General features: G+C 26.9%; 1 protein-coding gene across 2 annotated transcripts; it reads right to left on the reverse strand.

Annotated features, from left to right (window-relative positions):
• Positions 1-2,932: 2,932 nt before the first annotated feature.
• On the reverse strand, positions 2,933-13,818 carry LOC145832714 (pre-B-cell leukemia transcription factor 1-like). 2 transcript variants are annotated; one of them, XM_082940027.1, is made up of 12 exons: positions 13,724-13,818; positions 11,367-11,518; positions 10,446-10,519; positions 10,227-10,306; positions 9,063-9,212; positions 8,589-8,779; positions 7,833-7,968; positions 5,175-5,286; positions 4,968-5,057; positions 4,676-4,773; positions 3,509-3,559; positions 2,933-3,414 (listed from the first exon to the last, which is right to left on the reverse strand). In XM_082940027.1, exons 1-12 carry the CDS (start codon positions 13,778-13,780, stop codon positions 3,298-3,300), a joined length of 1,308 nt encoding a protein of 435 aa, XP_082796153.1. In that variant the 5' UTR covers positions 13,781-13,818; the 3' UTR covers positions 2,933-3,297. The 2 variants fall into 2 exon arrangements, with proteins under 2 accessions (XP_082796153.1, XP_082796154.1); XM_082940028.1 differs by having other exon boundaries at positions 2,935-3,411.
• Between the last annotated feature and the right edge of the window lie 247 nt (positions 13,819-14,065).

The following is a 14,065-nucleotide window of genomic DNA, read 5'->3' on the forward strand; positions in this document are numbered from 1 at the left end:
TTTATTGATACGTCGTTCAATAATCACTTTGTACCTGGTATACAGATTCTTAAAACGATATGTATCCTGGGTTGTTATCCTAGATGGAGTTATACTTTTTATTGATCCCTTATCTATATTCTGTTCTATCACTACTGTTAAACCTTATTTACAAAAACTATTCTATCCAGGTCGATATTACAAGTAATAAGATTTTGTACTTAATATGCACTTTTGTAAATTTTAATTTATAAACAACCGGAACATTAACAGATTTAGACTTTTTAGAAACTAATTTTACAATGCTAAAAATGTTCAAATAAAAAATAGCCTTACATGCTACATGTAAAAACCAAAATTTTATGTTTAGATACTACTAAGTTATTACTTAAAAGAGTTTTTTATTTTAAGAAACTTAAAACGTATACTCAAGGGTAGATAAAAATATTTAGGTGAAGACTAACTATTATTATTTTATAAAAGTTGAGTAGAAATTTTAATTAGCTTCTTAAGTTTGCAGAAAATAGTTATTTTTAAGACAAAGAAATAAAAACTCATGTACTTGTGTATGTTAATGTTAGTAAAATCATGTATAAGTCTTTCATCCGAAATATTGTTAACAAAAAGTAGAGATTAAAAAACTTCACGTTTTGCTACTTGAGCATCAAAGGCTTTGCAGTCAAACTATTACTAGTCTTGTAAGTGTGGCATCTAAATAACTTTTGTTAACTTAAATTTAGAATTACTTCTGCATTTCAAAAATTTTTGCTTTATGTCTATTAACTTAAAATATTTTGAAATTAGTATAAACGCCTTTATTCCTCTACTAAAGCATTTCAACATTTACATCTTATTTACAAAATGTTTTTTTTTCAGCAAGTTTAAACAACAGTTTAATGCGGTTGAAAATTTTTAAGTAGTGTAACTCAGGATGACTAGTATTTAAATTGTCAAATGTTAATAGTAAGTGTAAATGATCTTACTAAAAATCGCATTCTATAACAAATTATTCATCTGTTATATTATGAAACCAATTATTTTCTACAAAATTTGTTTACCTTTCTTTGTTTGTTATTTTGCATTATAAAAAATGGTTTTAGAGTTATCTTCTGTGCAAATTCTAAAGTTCATTACAAATATTTTTTTTAACTTCATTGGTTTTAACTTTCTGAAACAGCATTACTATAGTTTCAACAGCAGCACAACTTATTAGAAATGTATCTATTTTTACGGTTTTTATTGCTGTATTTATTCAAAGTAAAAGTTTATTTTCTAAAACGTGTTTTTTACCTATAACTTTTTATTTTAATTCATTTGTATTAGTAATATCTGTTTCAGAATTGCTTTGCTTAACTTATCTAAATAAGTTTTTTAATAACTAATCGTAGTTTAATTACAGACTCCATTTGTTATATTCAATTAAAATAGTTAATATCTTAATAAAATATGCAGATATAACATAGCTAGAAAATACGACTAACAATTGTCTTCGTACTAATATGTATACTGATTGAATAAAAATATTATTATACTTACATCGTTTCTGAATAACTCATTTAATTACAGATGTTTCTTTACTATTTGTGTCTATAAGTAGAATAAAATAAACTGCCTAAAAGTAAAATATATTTATGAAATGAAAGCTATTTATCAGTAGAGTGGGTCTTGAATTATGTGTTAAATTTAAGTAAAGATATTTCAGTTTTCATCAACTAAAGTAATATATTACTTCTGAAGCTAAATTTATGTCACTTTTAATTTCAGTTTTTTAAAATTGGTTTACTACATGCTACAAAAACCTACTTTATAAAATACTACCTTAGACTAAATTAAAAAGAATGTTTTGTTTAAATATTTTCAACGCCCATTTAAAAAAATACGATAGAAACCTATTGTATAAACGATGACCAATTAAAGCAGGTTAATTTCACTTTTAATTGAAAAAAAGCAAGGATACTATGTTGAAAATAAGGTATCACAAGTAGTTCTATTTTAAGTAATGTAAAAGTTAATCAACGATAGTTTTACAAGGAATTGTTTAGGTTGGTTTTTTATACCAGGTTTAGCTTTAAATCGAAACTCTCGGTTACATATTTAAATAGAACATATGCTAAGCTTCAAGAATTATAAACTTAATATGGATGTTTTTATTTTTGTGATTTCTTAAACTTGTACTTTTAAGCATCAGTTATGAAAAGAATATATAAATGAAACAAATCAATTGGTTAATATTAGCAGTTTAACTTAAAATTCAGTTATTATTTCTGCAAAGAACCAAAATTCATTTTAGTTCATTGAGGAAATCTACATACTTACATTATTTTCTTATTCACTACGATTTCTAATGGTCTAGTGGTTTTAAGTATTGTTCCTTGAAAAAGATTACATGAAAATTCAAATTCTTAAAAATTTACTCCATAAGTATTATATATTTAAAAAAACAGAAGTCGCTTTTTTAGGTCTAATTAGTATCTTCTTTTTTTTTTGTAAAAAAATGTTTGTTAAAAAAAATTTGATTAATTAATGAAGATTACTATATTTTAATACTTTTTTAGCTATATCTTCAAAAATACAAATATTTTTGAATAAAAAAAGTGCTTGTAGGTTTTAACTAGACCTACAAAAGCGTTTTTTTCATGCATACTACTTCTTGAGGCCCTTTAAATTTTTTTGAATAATTTGAGTTGTCCGAATTTGAATAGTCGTCCCTTGATTGAACAAGTGACAGACATCTGAATAAGAATTTCTTTTAAAGAAGTACTTTTAATTAATATAGTTCATTAGCTAATCATATTATTCTACCTGTTGCAGTTCAAACACTAAATTACTTTTCTTTGCTTTAAACCACCATAAAAATATTTAACACTTTAGAACGGCTTGTAAATGAAAACAATAACATATAGAGTTTTATTATATTATAATTTTGAGATATACTTTGGGCTTAAATTTCAAACGCGAACACAAGTTCAACTTGATAGTTTATTAGTGTTCTTATAAGTAAGAGTACAAACAGCACCAGAGGGTTTGAAATGACTGCGCTTTTGTTAACAACTTTGTAAAAAAAATAACTGCCAACTCGTTTTATGCACCAAAAGACTCACATCGGAAAGAGAAACATGATTTACGTTTTCCATCAAACTCGATTTTAAATGAACTGTCAAACTTTGTGCTATGAAAAAAAAAACATGATGAAAAACCAAGTTGGACGACATCGAAATAAAACTGGATATTTACAACTGTGACGTAACAAACAGCTGATGTTAATTAGTAAATGGACATTCAAGTTAAAAACGACGGTTGCGTACGTAATTGATGACGTCATTGCTGCGGCGACATGGTGTCATGGCTTCCTTGTCCCGGTTGCTGCGGTGAACAGTTGACGGGGCCAGGGTTGGGACCCCCTTGGTTCGGTTGCCCAGGAAACATTGAGTTCTGTCAAGTAATCGAACATTATTGTTTGGGTGCATTTAGCTATACAAAAACCAATTAATAAAAACTTGTTACTGAGAAATAATTATTTAAAAAATACTTGTTGTGGGAATTGCATTCTTCCATTGTCTCCATATTGCTGCATATTACCCTGTTTAAAAATAAAACAATTAGAAAAAATTCTACAAATCTATTTAACTTCATTTTTTAAATCACGCATATTTTTTGATATATACTAGAGTAATGAAAGTTCAACCCATGACAAAAATTATCCTAATTGTTATTGACTTTATTTAGTCTTATATTATTTTTAGAATATGTACCATAGTATAAAAATCTTATTTTCTTATATTCACATACTACCTGACGCTACTACTAGAAGGACTACATGACAAAATTAAATTTAAAAATCATTTTATGAACGCATTTATACTGCATTGCATTAAACTTGAAACTTTTTCTTTATCAATAATTAATTTCAAAACAGAAACTCTTCTGCATGGATTTATGCCAGTATACTAACAATGTAACCGAAGTACATTATTAATGTTAAACAAGTACATGTACAATAGTAATGATGTAACAGAAAACGGTGATTCGAAAATAAAAGGAGCGAAAATATTCACAAAAACACGATTTATTGAATGTTTCGGATGAGAGGCGAGCAGAGGTCAACTGTTGCAGAAACTTGAACGGAAGATTACCCGTACAAATGACACCCGACATATGTTACTATGACAACCAACATAAGGGTGCAAGATCAATAACGAGTCGCATGCCTTTTATAGTAAAATGCTGAACTGCCTTAATTATTTTTTGTAATTTATGCTCAGTTACAAGACTATTTTGCTTGATTTAAATTTTGCTACTCTTTAACTGATTTTCTCTCGATTTAGCACGTTTTATCAATTTGAAAAAAAAAATCTTGTCATTTATAACTCAAAACTGGCATGCTCATTTAATCTACTTTTATTTTCAACATTTTACCCTTATCATGTAGAATAAGGTATTAAAAATAAATAAGCTTAAAGTGTTTATTCTTACTTATAGAGCTAAACTTAAGGAAATAGCAAAGCTTTTCAAGGCACAAAATCGATATTTTTAAATTGATATACTAAAATAAATAAAAAAAATGATTTTTATTGTTGCAAAACCTGACAAGTTTGTTTTTGACAGTAAAAAAAACAGCTGCTTTTATTTTACTTCATTGCAAAACACAGGATCTAAAAACAAACTAATATTCAATGGTTAATAAACGAATTGCTACCTGGGGCGGGTACTGGTTAGCGTCTTGCTGGATGCCCAGGTATATTTCCTGGTTGGCCTGCTGGCCGTAACCGTGTTGGGAGGCCGGTGATGAATAACCTGTTGAAGTAACAACTTGTTCATGTACAATAAAATATGTGCAGATGAAATTCTTCCTTCAGTTAAACACACAGTTTTGTGCTCAAAAACTTGAACAAATTTGTGCATTTTGAATGTCGTAATGAGATAAACGTAAAGCATACTTGTTAACTATTTGTTAATTAAACTTAATATTGTATATTTTTATATCTAACTGTGAGCAGATGTCGGTGTTTGCGGGTTGTCCTGGGGAGAGTTCAACTTCTGATCTATTGAATCTATTTCGCATTTCTTAGATTCTTGTACTGCAAATAAATTTTAGAATAAAACCCAAACATTATATGCTTGAAACACAGTAATTATTTGATAGTGAAAATTTTAGCTTGAGAACGTAGAATGAAAGTTTTGTGAAAACAACTTACCGGCGGATACGGCGGCCTGTGCAGTTTTGGCGGCGTACAAGTTCGCCTCTTCCTGAAACTTGCCGATGTTTTTCTTGTACCTGATTCGCTTGTTGCCGAACCAATTAGAAACCTGTGAGTTGGTTTTTACCTCAACGATCGAGAAAAGTATTTTTAAATTGTTAAAACAACATGTAAGCTAGCTCCTACAGTGTTTACTATACTAACACTGAAGTATATGTATTGCAACATGTTGTAAATAAATTTAATGAATTAAAAAGCACTTCTAGAAGTTAAAATAATGTCATTGTTACTATACTAACTAACACTGAAGCAAATACATTGCAAGTTTACAAACAATCCCACAAAAGTTCAAACGAAACGTTCAAACAAGTTATTTGATAAAAACGAAGCAAGCACAGCCGGGGGCGTTTTGCTAAAGTGATGCTATTTATCATCATTTTGATAAAAAGTTTACACATTTACACCTGCGCTCGTGATTGATGGCCAAAACGGCTACACTGGAAGCTTAATTTATTTGTAATACACAAACAAAGTTGACCTCATGTGTGGTGCTTTTACGACAGAATTTCCTACAATGTACAGCAATTGTTTTCAGCCAGCTTTTTTTTATTCATTAATTTTCTTTCTGAGCTTTTCATAGCTGATATTTTTCAAAAAAGCATTTTCAAAAACTTTTTAATTAAAAAAAACACAAAAAGTCAACTTTTAGATAACATTATAATTTAGTTGTTTATTTAACTATAAACAATAAATTGAAAAATTAACTAATACAAAGTTTAAAAATGACAAATCTGTACATCTTAGTAGGCTGTTAATACCTCATTAAACACACGGAAAAAATAAATGGAGAAGTTATAATACTAAGTAAGTCTTAATTTACTACAATATAAATTTAACCATACAATTTAACAATCACAAGTTTTATGCAGTAATGTTTTTCAAACAATTTTATAATCTTAAACAAAATGCAAAATAGGCAAAAACTTTTTCAGTGCTACATCTTACATTTATTTTAATTTTAAACTTTAAGGCACTTTTGTTTTAACATACTTGTACCAAATTCTACAGCGAAATTATAAATCGACATAATTAAAACACTCAGCATCAGTAAAACCAAAAAAAATTCGTAAGATTAATAAAAGCTATCGCAACTTTCACTAACATCCCTTCTACTAATGTGCAATACTTGCAACAAATTTCAAGATAAAAATAAGCTGACAAATTTCACAGCCGGTTAAAACTGGATGAGAATGCTCGCACGTCATTGGTTGATACGGATGAACGATTCTACTTGTGCGGTCTTTTGAATGACAGGCAAATTTCTCTTGCTTCAAAGTTTTAGCGTAAAGCTGCTCACATGAATGAATGCATAAATACTCATAGTAAAATCTGAATACGTAGAACATAGAACATAGTAAGATATAACAACGACTTTTTCTACTCAATATGTTTATGATTGTACTAAAATAAAAACATTTATTTGTTTAAAATTGGAATGTTAAAAAAATACCTGATTATGACAAATTTTAAGGTGTTTTTGTTTTTTACTATTAAAGTAAACCTGAAAAACTCAACAACTAACAAATAAATTCAATTTAATACTCTCAAAACCAAACAAAACTATTTGCAAAACCCTAGTTATAAAAGAAACAAATGAAAAGTCACACAGCTACAATATAAAACTCACATCACAGCAATATGGCAAGAGAGAAGAATCACGGCGTATCAATCAATAAAATAATCAATATAAAAATTAAAGCAAAACATAGAAACTGCTTATTATTCTGTTTGAATTATTATTTCGTCTAGAACAATACTTTCTGATTATTTAAAACAGGTTAAGGTAAATTTTGTTTATAGTTTCTGTATAAAAACAATTTTATAAACACTTTCAAACAAACATAAATTAAACTTTTGTTGCATTAACCTTATACTTACATACACATTTTGCATCTTAAATAATTAAAATAACAAGTAGGCACTCATAAATTGTATACAAATATAGTTCAATTTTTATTAACAGTAGAGAAACTATCCTTAGAGCTTATAAGAAATAAACAGAAAATTTAAATTTAATTTAATAATTGATTACATTAAGGTATTTACAGCAGGTCATGAATTAAAGTCTCTAGTAATAACCATAGCTCGAATTAAAAAGACGAAACTAGTTGTATAGTTTTTAATCTCTTCTTATATAAACTTAGTTATTAAAATTTACTTTGTAATGCTGCCAAACTAAGAAAAGATTACATCTTATTTTATGTAAGCACTGTTAAATGAGTAATATTTTTGAAATAACCTAATATATCAAAAGTACGTTGCCATTGCATGACTTAGCATTTTTTAAACGAACCAACTATATAAAACTTTTTTTTCTAATATAAATTAAATTATTTTTAAAAACTATATACACAACTGTAAATAGTATTCAATGACTAACCTTAATTTGTTTTTTTAGTTTTTAAACGAAACTAGTATTAATTTGCATAAAAATTGATTTTTTAGATTTTCATACATTTAAAAAGGAACCTACTTTAGGAAGCAACCTTAAATAGTTTACAAGTCCAATTAGTAGAAAAAAAAACTTTTCATTGTATTTAAACATTTTGAAATGCTCTAAGAAACTCCTGCAAGATAAATATTACATAAAGTTACCTGTGACACTGTGATTGTGCACTTTCTGGCCAACTCCTCCTTAGCTTCCTCTGATGGGTAGGGGTTGCTCAGGTGCGAGTAGAAATATTCGTTCAAAACCTCAGTAGCCTGCTTGCTGAAGTTTCGACGTTTCCTCCTGTGCAAACAAATATATACATATTTGAAAAAATGCTGATTATCACACACTGACAAATAATTTTTCAAGACAACGCATACAGTTGTGGACTCGAAGTTATCAAGTGTTAACGAAAAAACACAAGTAATACGGTATAATGTTTAAAAAAAGTAGTTTTTAATTATTTAGGAATACAAGAAGTTTGAACTTTTTAAATAGAGTTTTCTTATGTTTTGAATAATATAGATATACGTAAAATATTGAATTGATTGAATTAAAAATATATATACTTTAAGATAAAAATGCACAAAAATACAGTCTAATTAAAATTACTACGGTTAACATTTAAAATGTGCAATTTTTCACTTTACTAAATTTAGTTATTTTAACAACTTTTATAATGTTGTTTTTAAGAAAACTTATAAGCATTTAAGTTGAAAACTATTTTGAATTTACTTATGACACATTATATAATAAAACAACATTTACACCTGCACCACCAATAAATTGATTAAAAGTTTTATTTCCAAACTAATTGTAGTAGAACAAAATACATAAAAATTCAGTTACTTCACAACAGCTACGTTTGTGAAATAAAAAACGCATCAACCAAACACTGATACAATTTAAAAAATACAAACCTCGCATCGAGAAAACGGCTTCTGAGGATCATGACGGCCTCGCAGGTGGACTGCTTCAGTTGCAACTGTATGTTGTTGAACTTCTTCCTGATGATGGCGATCATCCTCTCGATTTCCTTCTGGCTGATCGGCCTCGTCCTCGACTGCTCCTTCAGCAGGTTCATCACGTGGCAGGTGAACTCGTTGCACGCCTTCATTACAAACTTGCGTGCAAATTGGTGGTAAAGTAAGAAACAAAAACAGCTTTGAAAATTTTATACAGTTTGCCTGTAATCTAATGAAAGTAATCATCCTAAAAAATTTATACAAACAAAAGTGCAAGACAGCAAACCAGGTCGTTTTTATAAAAGTTTTGGTACAAACATAAAATCTAATATAGTACAAATCACACGTTTGTATTAGACGCTTAAAACTTAATTCTAACGTTCAAATTTAAAGAACACGTAAAAACAATATTTACATAACTCAACATACCTGATTGTACTTCTCGAGCTCCTGATGGTAGATGTGTCTTATTTGAGCCAGCTTGGCTCTGTAATCCGAATGTTCGGCCGAGTCGTTGCCGGTTGAAGCCGCAGCTGCGATGGCTGCCGCTGATCCGGTTCCCTCTGGTCCTGCTACTCCCTATTAAAATAAAAATTTATTAAATATTTTTCAAAAAAAAGAAATATTCATAACTTATTTCTTGCTTTCAGAAAGGGACTTGTTCCGATTCATTTAAAAAGTTTAATCACCAGAAAGTAATCTGGCATACTTTCTTCTTGTTTTATGTACATGTAAAATAGTAACAGAGTACAATTGGTATATGCTTGAGTTTATAACATTTCACTATGTCTCATAGGCAATGTTCACATATAGCTAACTCCTTAAATCATAAAACATAACAAACTATATAGCTTTCAGTAGGTACACACATCTAGTCAATCTTAGCTATTGGTTACTTTTACACATTTTTTTCATTTATTAAAGCTAACAACTTTCAATTTTTAACAAAAAAAAAAAAAAAAGAATTTGAAATAATTAAAACCCGGGCATTTAACATAAATTACAATACAATACAATCGTTGAAATGATTTTAGGGAAAAAAATCAATTTGCTTATTGATAAAAGTAAATTTTATGAAATATGTGCACAACCATACAAAACTGTTAAAATAAAGGACAGTTTTTAAAAAATCGTTTCTACTTACTTTTTAACCTTATTTTAATGTATCTATGAACTGTAATAAAATATCAAAGTTTTAATTATAAGCATTAAAACATGTCTGATACGAGAAGGCAAATATCATCTTAATTAAAAGTAACTGTTTTTAACCTTTAGAAACCTTTTTATTTTTAGAATCAATTTTAACTAATTTCAAAACTTAAGTTATTCTTATAAAAAATTAAATATTCAAATTTGAATTTAACATTTGAAGACAATAAATTTTGCATGTTATGTTTTTTACTTTAACATTAAGAGTACTAAAAAATAGTTAACAAAAACTAACCAAACTATGATTTGTGTATAAAAAAATGAGTTCTAGCTAATTATAATGTAGACTACTCTGTTGAACGTTAGCAGCAGCATTAACTTTTACAAATTAAAAACTTAGTTTCTACATATATATTAAAAATTAAAAAATAAATACAATCATACTTCGGATTCCAACATTCTGTCAAGTCTGAGTTGTTGCGGATCTGGCGGCTCGTCCTCCGGTGCCGATCTCATGTTCAACACTGAAACATTGACTTACAATAAACTACATACATAACTATATACAATAAAAACTTAATTTTAAAAAGTTCATGAAGTCGAGCCTGATTTCACAAAAAATATTTGTTTAACCAAGAGAGTAGATATTAAGTATCCGCTAACCAGCTTTTTCTTTTATTTCACAGAGAACTTGAAACAAAGCTCCCTTCATTCGATGCACGTTCAAAGCATGTTTCCTAATCATTTTTAAGCGTTTTAATTAAGTATTTATAAAACGATTAGTTTGGTGTAACTTTAAAAAAATATAACTTAGTTCATTAAAATTAAAAATTAATATAGTTAAACTAGAAATTATACACAAAGTAAAACAAAAAGGGTGAACAATAATTCAAATTCGAGATTTTTTTTTTCTGTGTTATTGTACATATCTCTTTCAATAAATGTTAAATAAAACAATTAAATTTTACCATCATAGTATTATAAGTTATAAACAATCTGCCTAATTTACAAGCACTTTTTTTTTTAATTTAAAAGAATTTTTGAGATATATCTAAAATAAATTCTAAATTAAAGTAATTTCAAGTATCTTTAAAAATTCTCTATTGATTTTTTTTTCTATCAGAATCTTATAAATAAGAACTACAAGAGTTTTTAGTATTTTTAAATACATATTACTTTTTGAGATGTGGCCCCTTAAACATTTTTTAAGAATTTGGTTCGTCATGTAACCAAATAATTTAGTTTTTTATTAAAAAAATTAATTATTTAAAAAAAATGTTTACAAAAGTTTTAAGCTTAGCTTAATTATTTTATTCTAACTTTTACATGAGCCAAGTCGCTTTTAATAATTCTTACACCATAAACAAAACAAGTTTAAAGAAAGTTTACTTTGAACGACTTTAAATTATTGTTACAAAAACAGAACTAAAAAATATTATATATCAAAAACATGATTTTATAAATAACTAAAAATCAATGCTTGTACAAAAATGAGGAAAGTATAAGCAAATTTAATCACAAGTAAGTCCTAAAAGCTCAGCAATACAGCTCGACACATTATGCTAGATTTATATGTTCAAAAACCTAGCTTGCGCCTCATCTAGACTCTGATCAGTAATGGTCATGATCTGCTGCAGCACATCACTGATATTTTGCCCTCCTCTTCCTTCCTGTTCCACTGCGGGTTGCTGAGGAGGGAAATCCCCCATCTGATCGTGTTGGTAACCTCCTCCATGCTATTAATATTCAAATTTAAACTGTATTTATTTTTGTGTAATCTTTTTTACACATATCATCATTTTATATGGACTTAATTTTGAGATTTATTGTTTTAGATTTTGTTGAAAAACCAAGTTACCAAACAAGTCTGATAAAATTATATATAATAAATAAATGACATTATGTTTTTCATACCCTTGTTATAGTATAAATTATAAGTAAAACATATGCTACTAGTTTTTTAATAGCTAAATGTGATAAAAACATTTGTTGCTTTTTTAAAGTTGTCAAAGTTTGAGATCTTTTTCTCTGCTATCAGTTTTTTAGCTTCACAATATGCAAAGCATTGTTAGAGATATAAGGAATTATAGTTTGTGAGTTCAAAAATATTTGGAAGTGTAATGAAAAAGAAAAAAATAAAGCTATTGTTTTATAAATATACCATCTTCTAGAACTCTAAAAAAAGTCTTTTTGAAATTTAATAACTTCTATTTTATAATTCTCATTTATGAATTTTTATAGTTTTGTATAAAATAGTTTCCTTTTTTAAATATAACAATCAAAGGAACTTAAATAAAAAAACTTTAATCTTAAAATCTTTTTAAAACCAAGGTTTAATGTTAAAATACCGATAAATAATTACTTACAGAAAAAGTCTCTCAACTCAATAAAGATGCCTTAAGTTTTTCAAACTTTCAATATCTTTAAGCTTAAACAAATTTTCAATGTTCTATGAAAATGACTAGTAGTGGTTTATAATTTAACATTCATATCGACTTATATTTTGGTCAATGTTAATTTTGCAAATTAAATGCCTTGATATTATATGGCCTTAACTATGCCTTTATTGAAAAGTTTCAAAATAAAAAAATATACTTTTGAGGCACCTTAATTTTACATAAAACTGATTTTATAAAATCTTAGTTTTTTTATTATTTAATTAAACAGTGTTGTTACTAGTAACTGGGTTTTTAATTAAGAATTTGGTGGTGTTTTGTCCCTAATTGTTTAAAAAAATATCTACTAATGTTATTTAAACAATAATATATACATTTTAATGTTAGTTTTATGAAAATTTGAAAAGCATTACTGAGTAAATTTGTTCAAGTAAAAAATCAAAAGACAACAAAACTTACCAAAATTCAAAAAGTAATAGCTTAAAACATACGCAATGCTAGTCAACAAAAATATCATGTTACTTTATTTTTTAAACTAAGCTTTTGTAATGTATGCATAAAATATAACATACAAGCTCCATTATTTTAAATACTTATAAACTAGCTTTTTTGTTAGAACTATATGCTTAGACTCAACAACTAAATATCTAATAATAAATTTTGGGTACAATATTATTCAAATTTATACTATTCAAATTCTTTTAAAAAAATTTTAAGGGCTTAAAACCAAAAACAATTAATTACTTAAAAAATATAAAAAATTGTATGTAGGTCTAACTAAAACCTACAGACTTTTTTTTTCAAATATTTTTTGAGATTTAACTAAAATGAGTTTTAAATATAATGATTTTAAGTAACTTGTAAAAATTCATTTATATAACTTTTTTTACCAAAAACAAAAAAAAAGTTTTTTGGTTTAGTTAGACCTACATAAGAACTAATTATATCTATATATATATATCAAGGTGGCCACTGATTTTTGAGAAATTTCTTCCAGGTTTTTGAAAGTACATATTTTTTGGTCTATTTCAAATTTGAAATTATGTTTAAGTAAAAAACTGTGTTAAATGGTATACAGCATTGAAAATATACTTTAAAGCTACTTTAATTCTGTTTTTTCATAAAAAACTATTGATGATGACAAAAAAACTTTATCTATATGATAGATTTTTTATGTCAAACCGAAACTTTGATACTTAGCATGTAAAAATTGTTTAAAATTCCAGGTTTTTTCAGGTTTTGTTAGTGATTTGTGTTTGAAATTCCTGGTTTTTGGGCTACCCTGATATATATATATGCTTCAAGTGGGCTCTGTAGAAAGTGATTAAGTTTAAATAATCACCTTATTTTCTATATATGATACTTTTTGAATTATGACCATTTTAACAAATTTTTTAGTATTTGAATTGTCATGTAAACATTAATTTCAAATTTTAAAAATGCTATTTTATAAGTAAAAATTTAGAGCATGAGGTAAACTAATAAAATTAGATTAATCAAGTTTAATGTTGAAATTCACACAATGTAAACGACAAATAAATCAACCTGGTTCATCATGCTTGTCGGGGGCTGCTGATTATTGAAGTGGTTTTGATCATCCATGTTTTAAACAATTATAACAATTTATCAATTCAAAAACTGTAAAAGGTCATCAAATTGTAGAAAATAATCTTAGAGAATAATAAATAATATGTTGTTTTTAACACTACAAACCTATTCATGTAATAAAAGAGTAAAAAATAAAATTTAACCTTACTATTTTCTTAGACTCTTATTTCAATTCAATACAAGATTTATATTAACTATTTTGGATGATAGAGTTTATAAATATTTTGCATTAATTTATAACTAATTACAGATGGCTATTAATTAAAACTTAGTTTTGTA

Source organism: Thalia democratica, chromosome 3 (assembly GCF_965202585.1).
Source record: "Thalia democratica chromosome 3, ktThaDemo2.hap1.1, whole genome shotgun sequence".
Taxonomy (NCBI): Eukaryota; Metazoa; Chordata; class Thaliacea; order Salpida; family Salpidae; genus Thalia; species Thalia democratica.

Excerpts from the sequence above, each read along its gene's own strand:
- LOC145832714 (XM_082940027.1), bottom strand. The coding sequence starts at position 13,780 with ATGGATGATCAAAACCACTTCAATAATCAGCAGCCCCCGACAAGCATG. Across the intron at positions 10,307-10,445 it reads TGAAATAAAAGAAAAAGCTG|TGTTGAACATGAGATCGGCA; the intron begins GTTAGCGGATAC and ends TCAATGTTTCAG. Across the intron at positions 5,287-7,832 it reads GCACAATCACAGTGTCACAG|GTTTCTAATTGGTTCGGCAA; the intron begins GTAACTTTATGT and ends ACCAACTCACAG.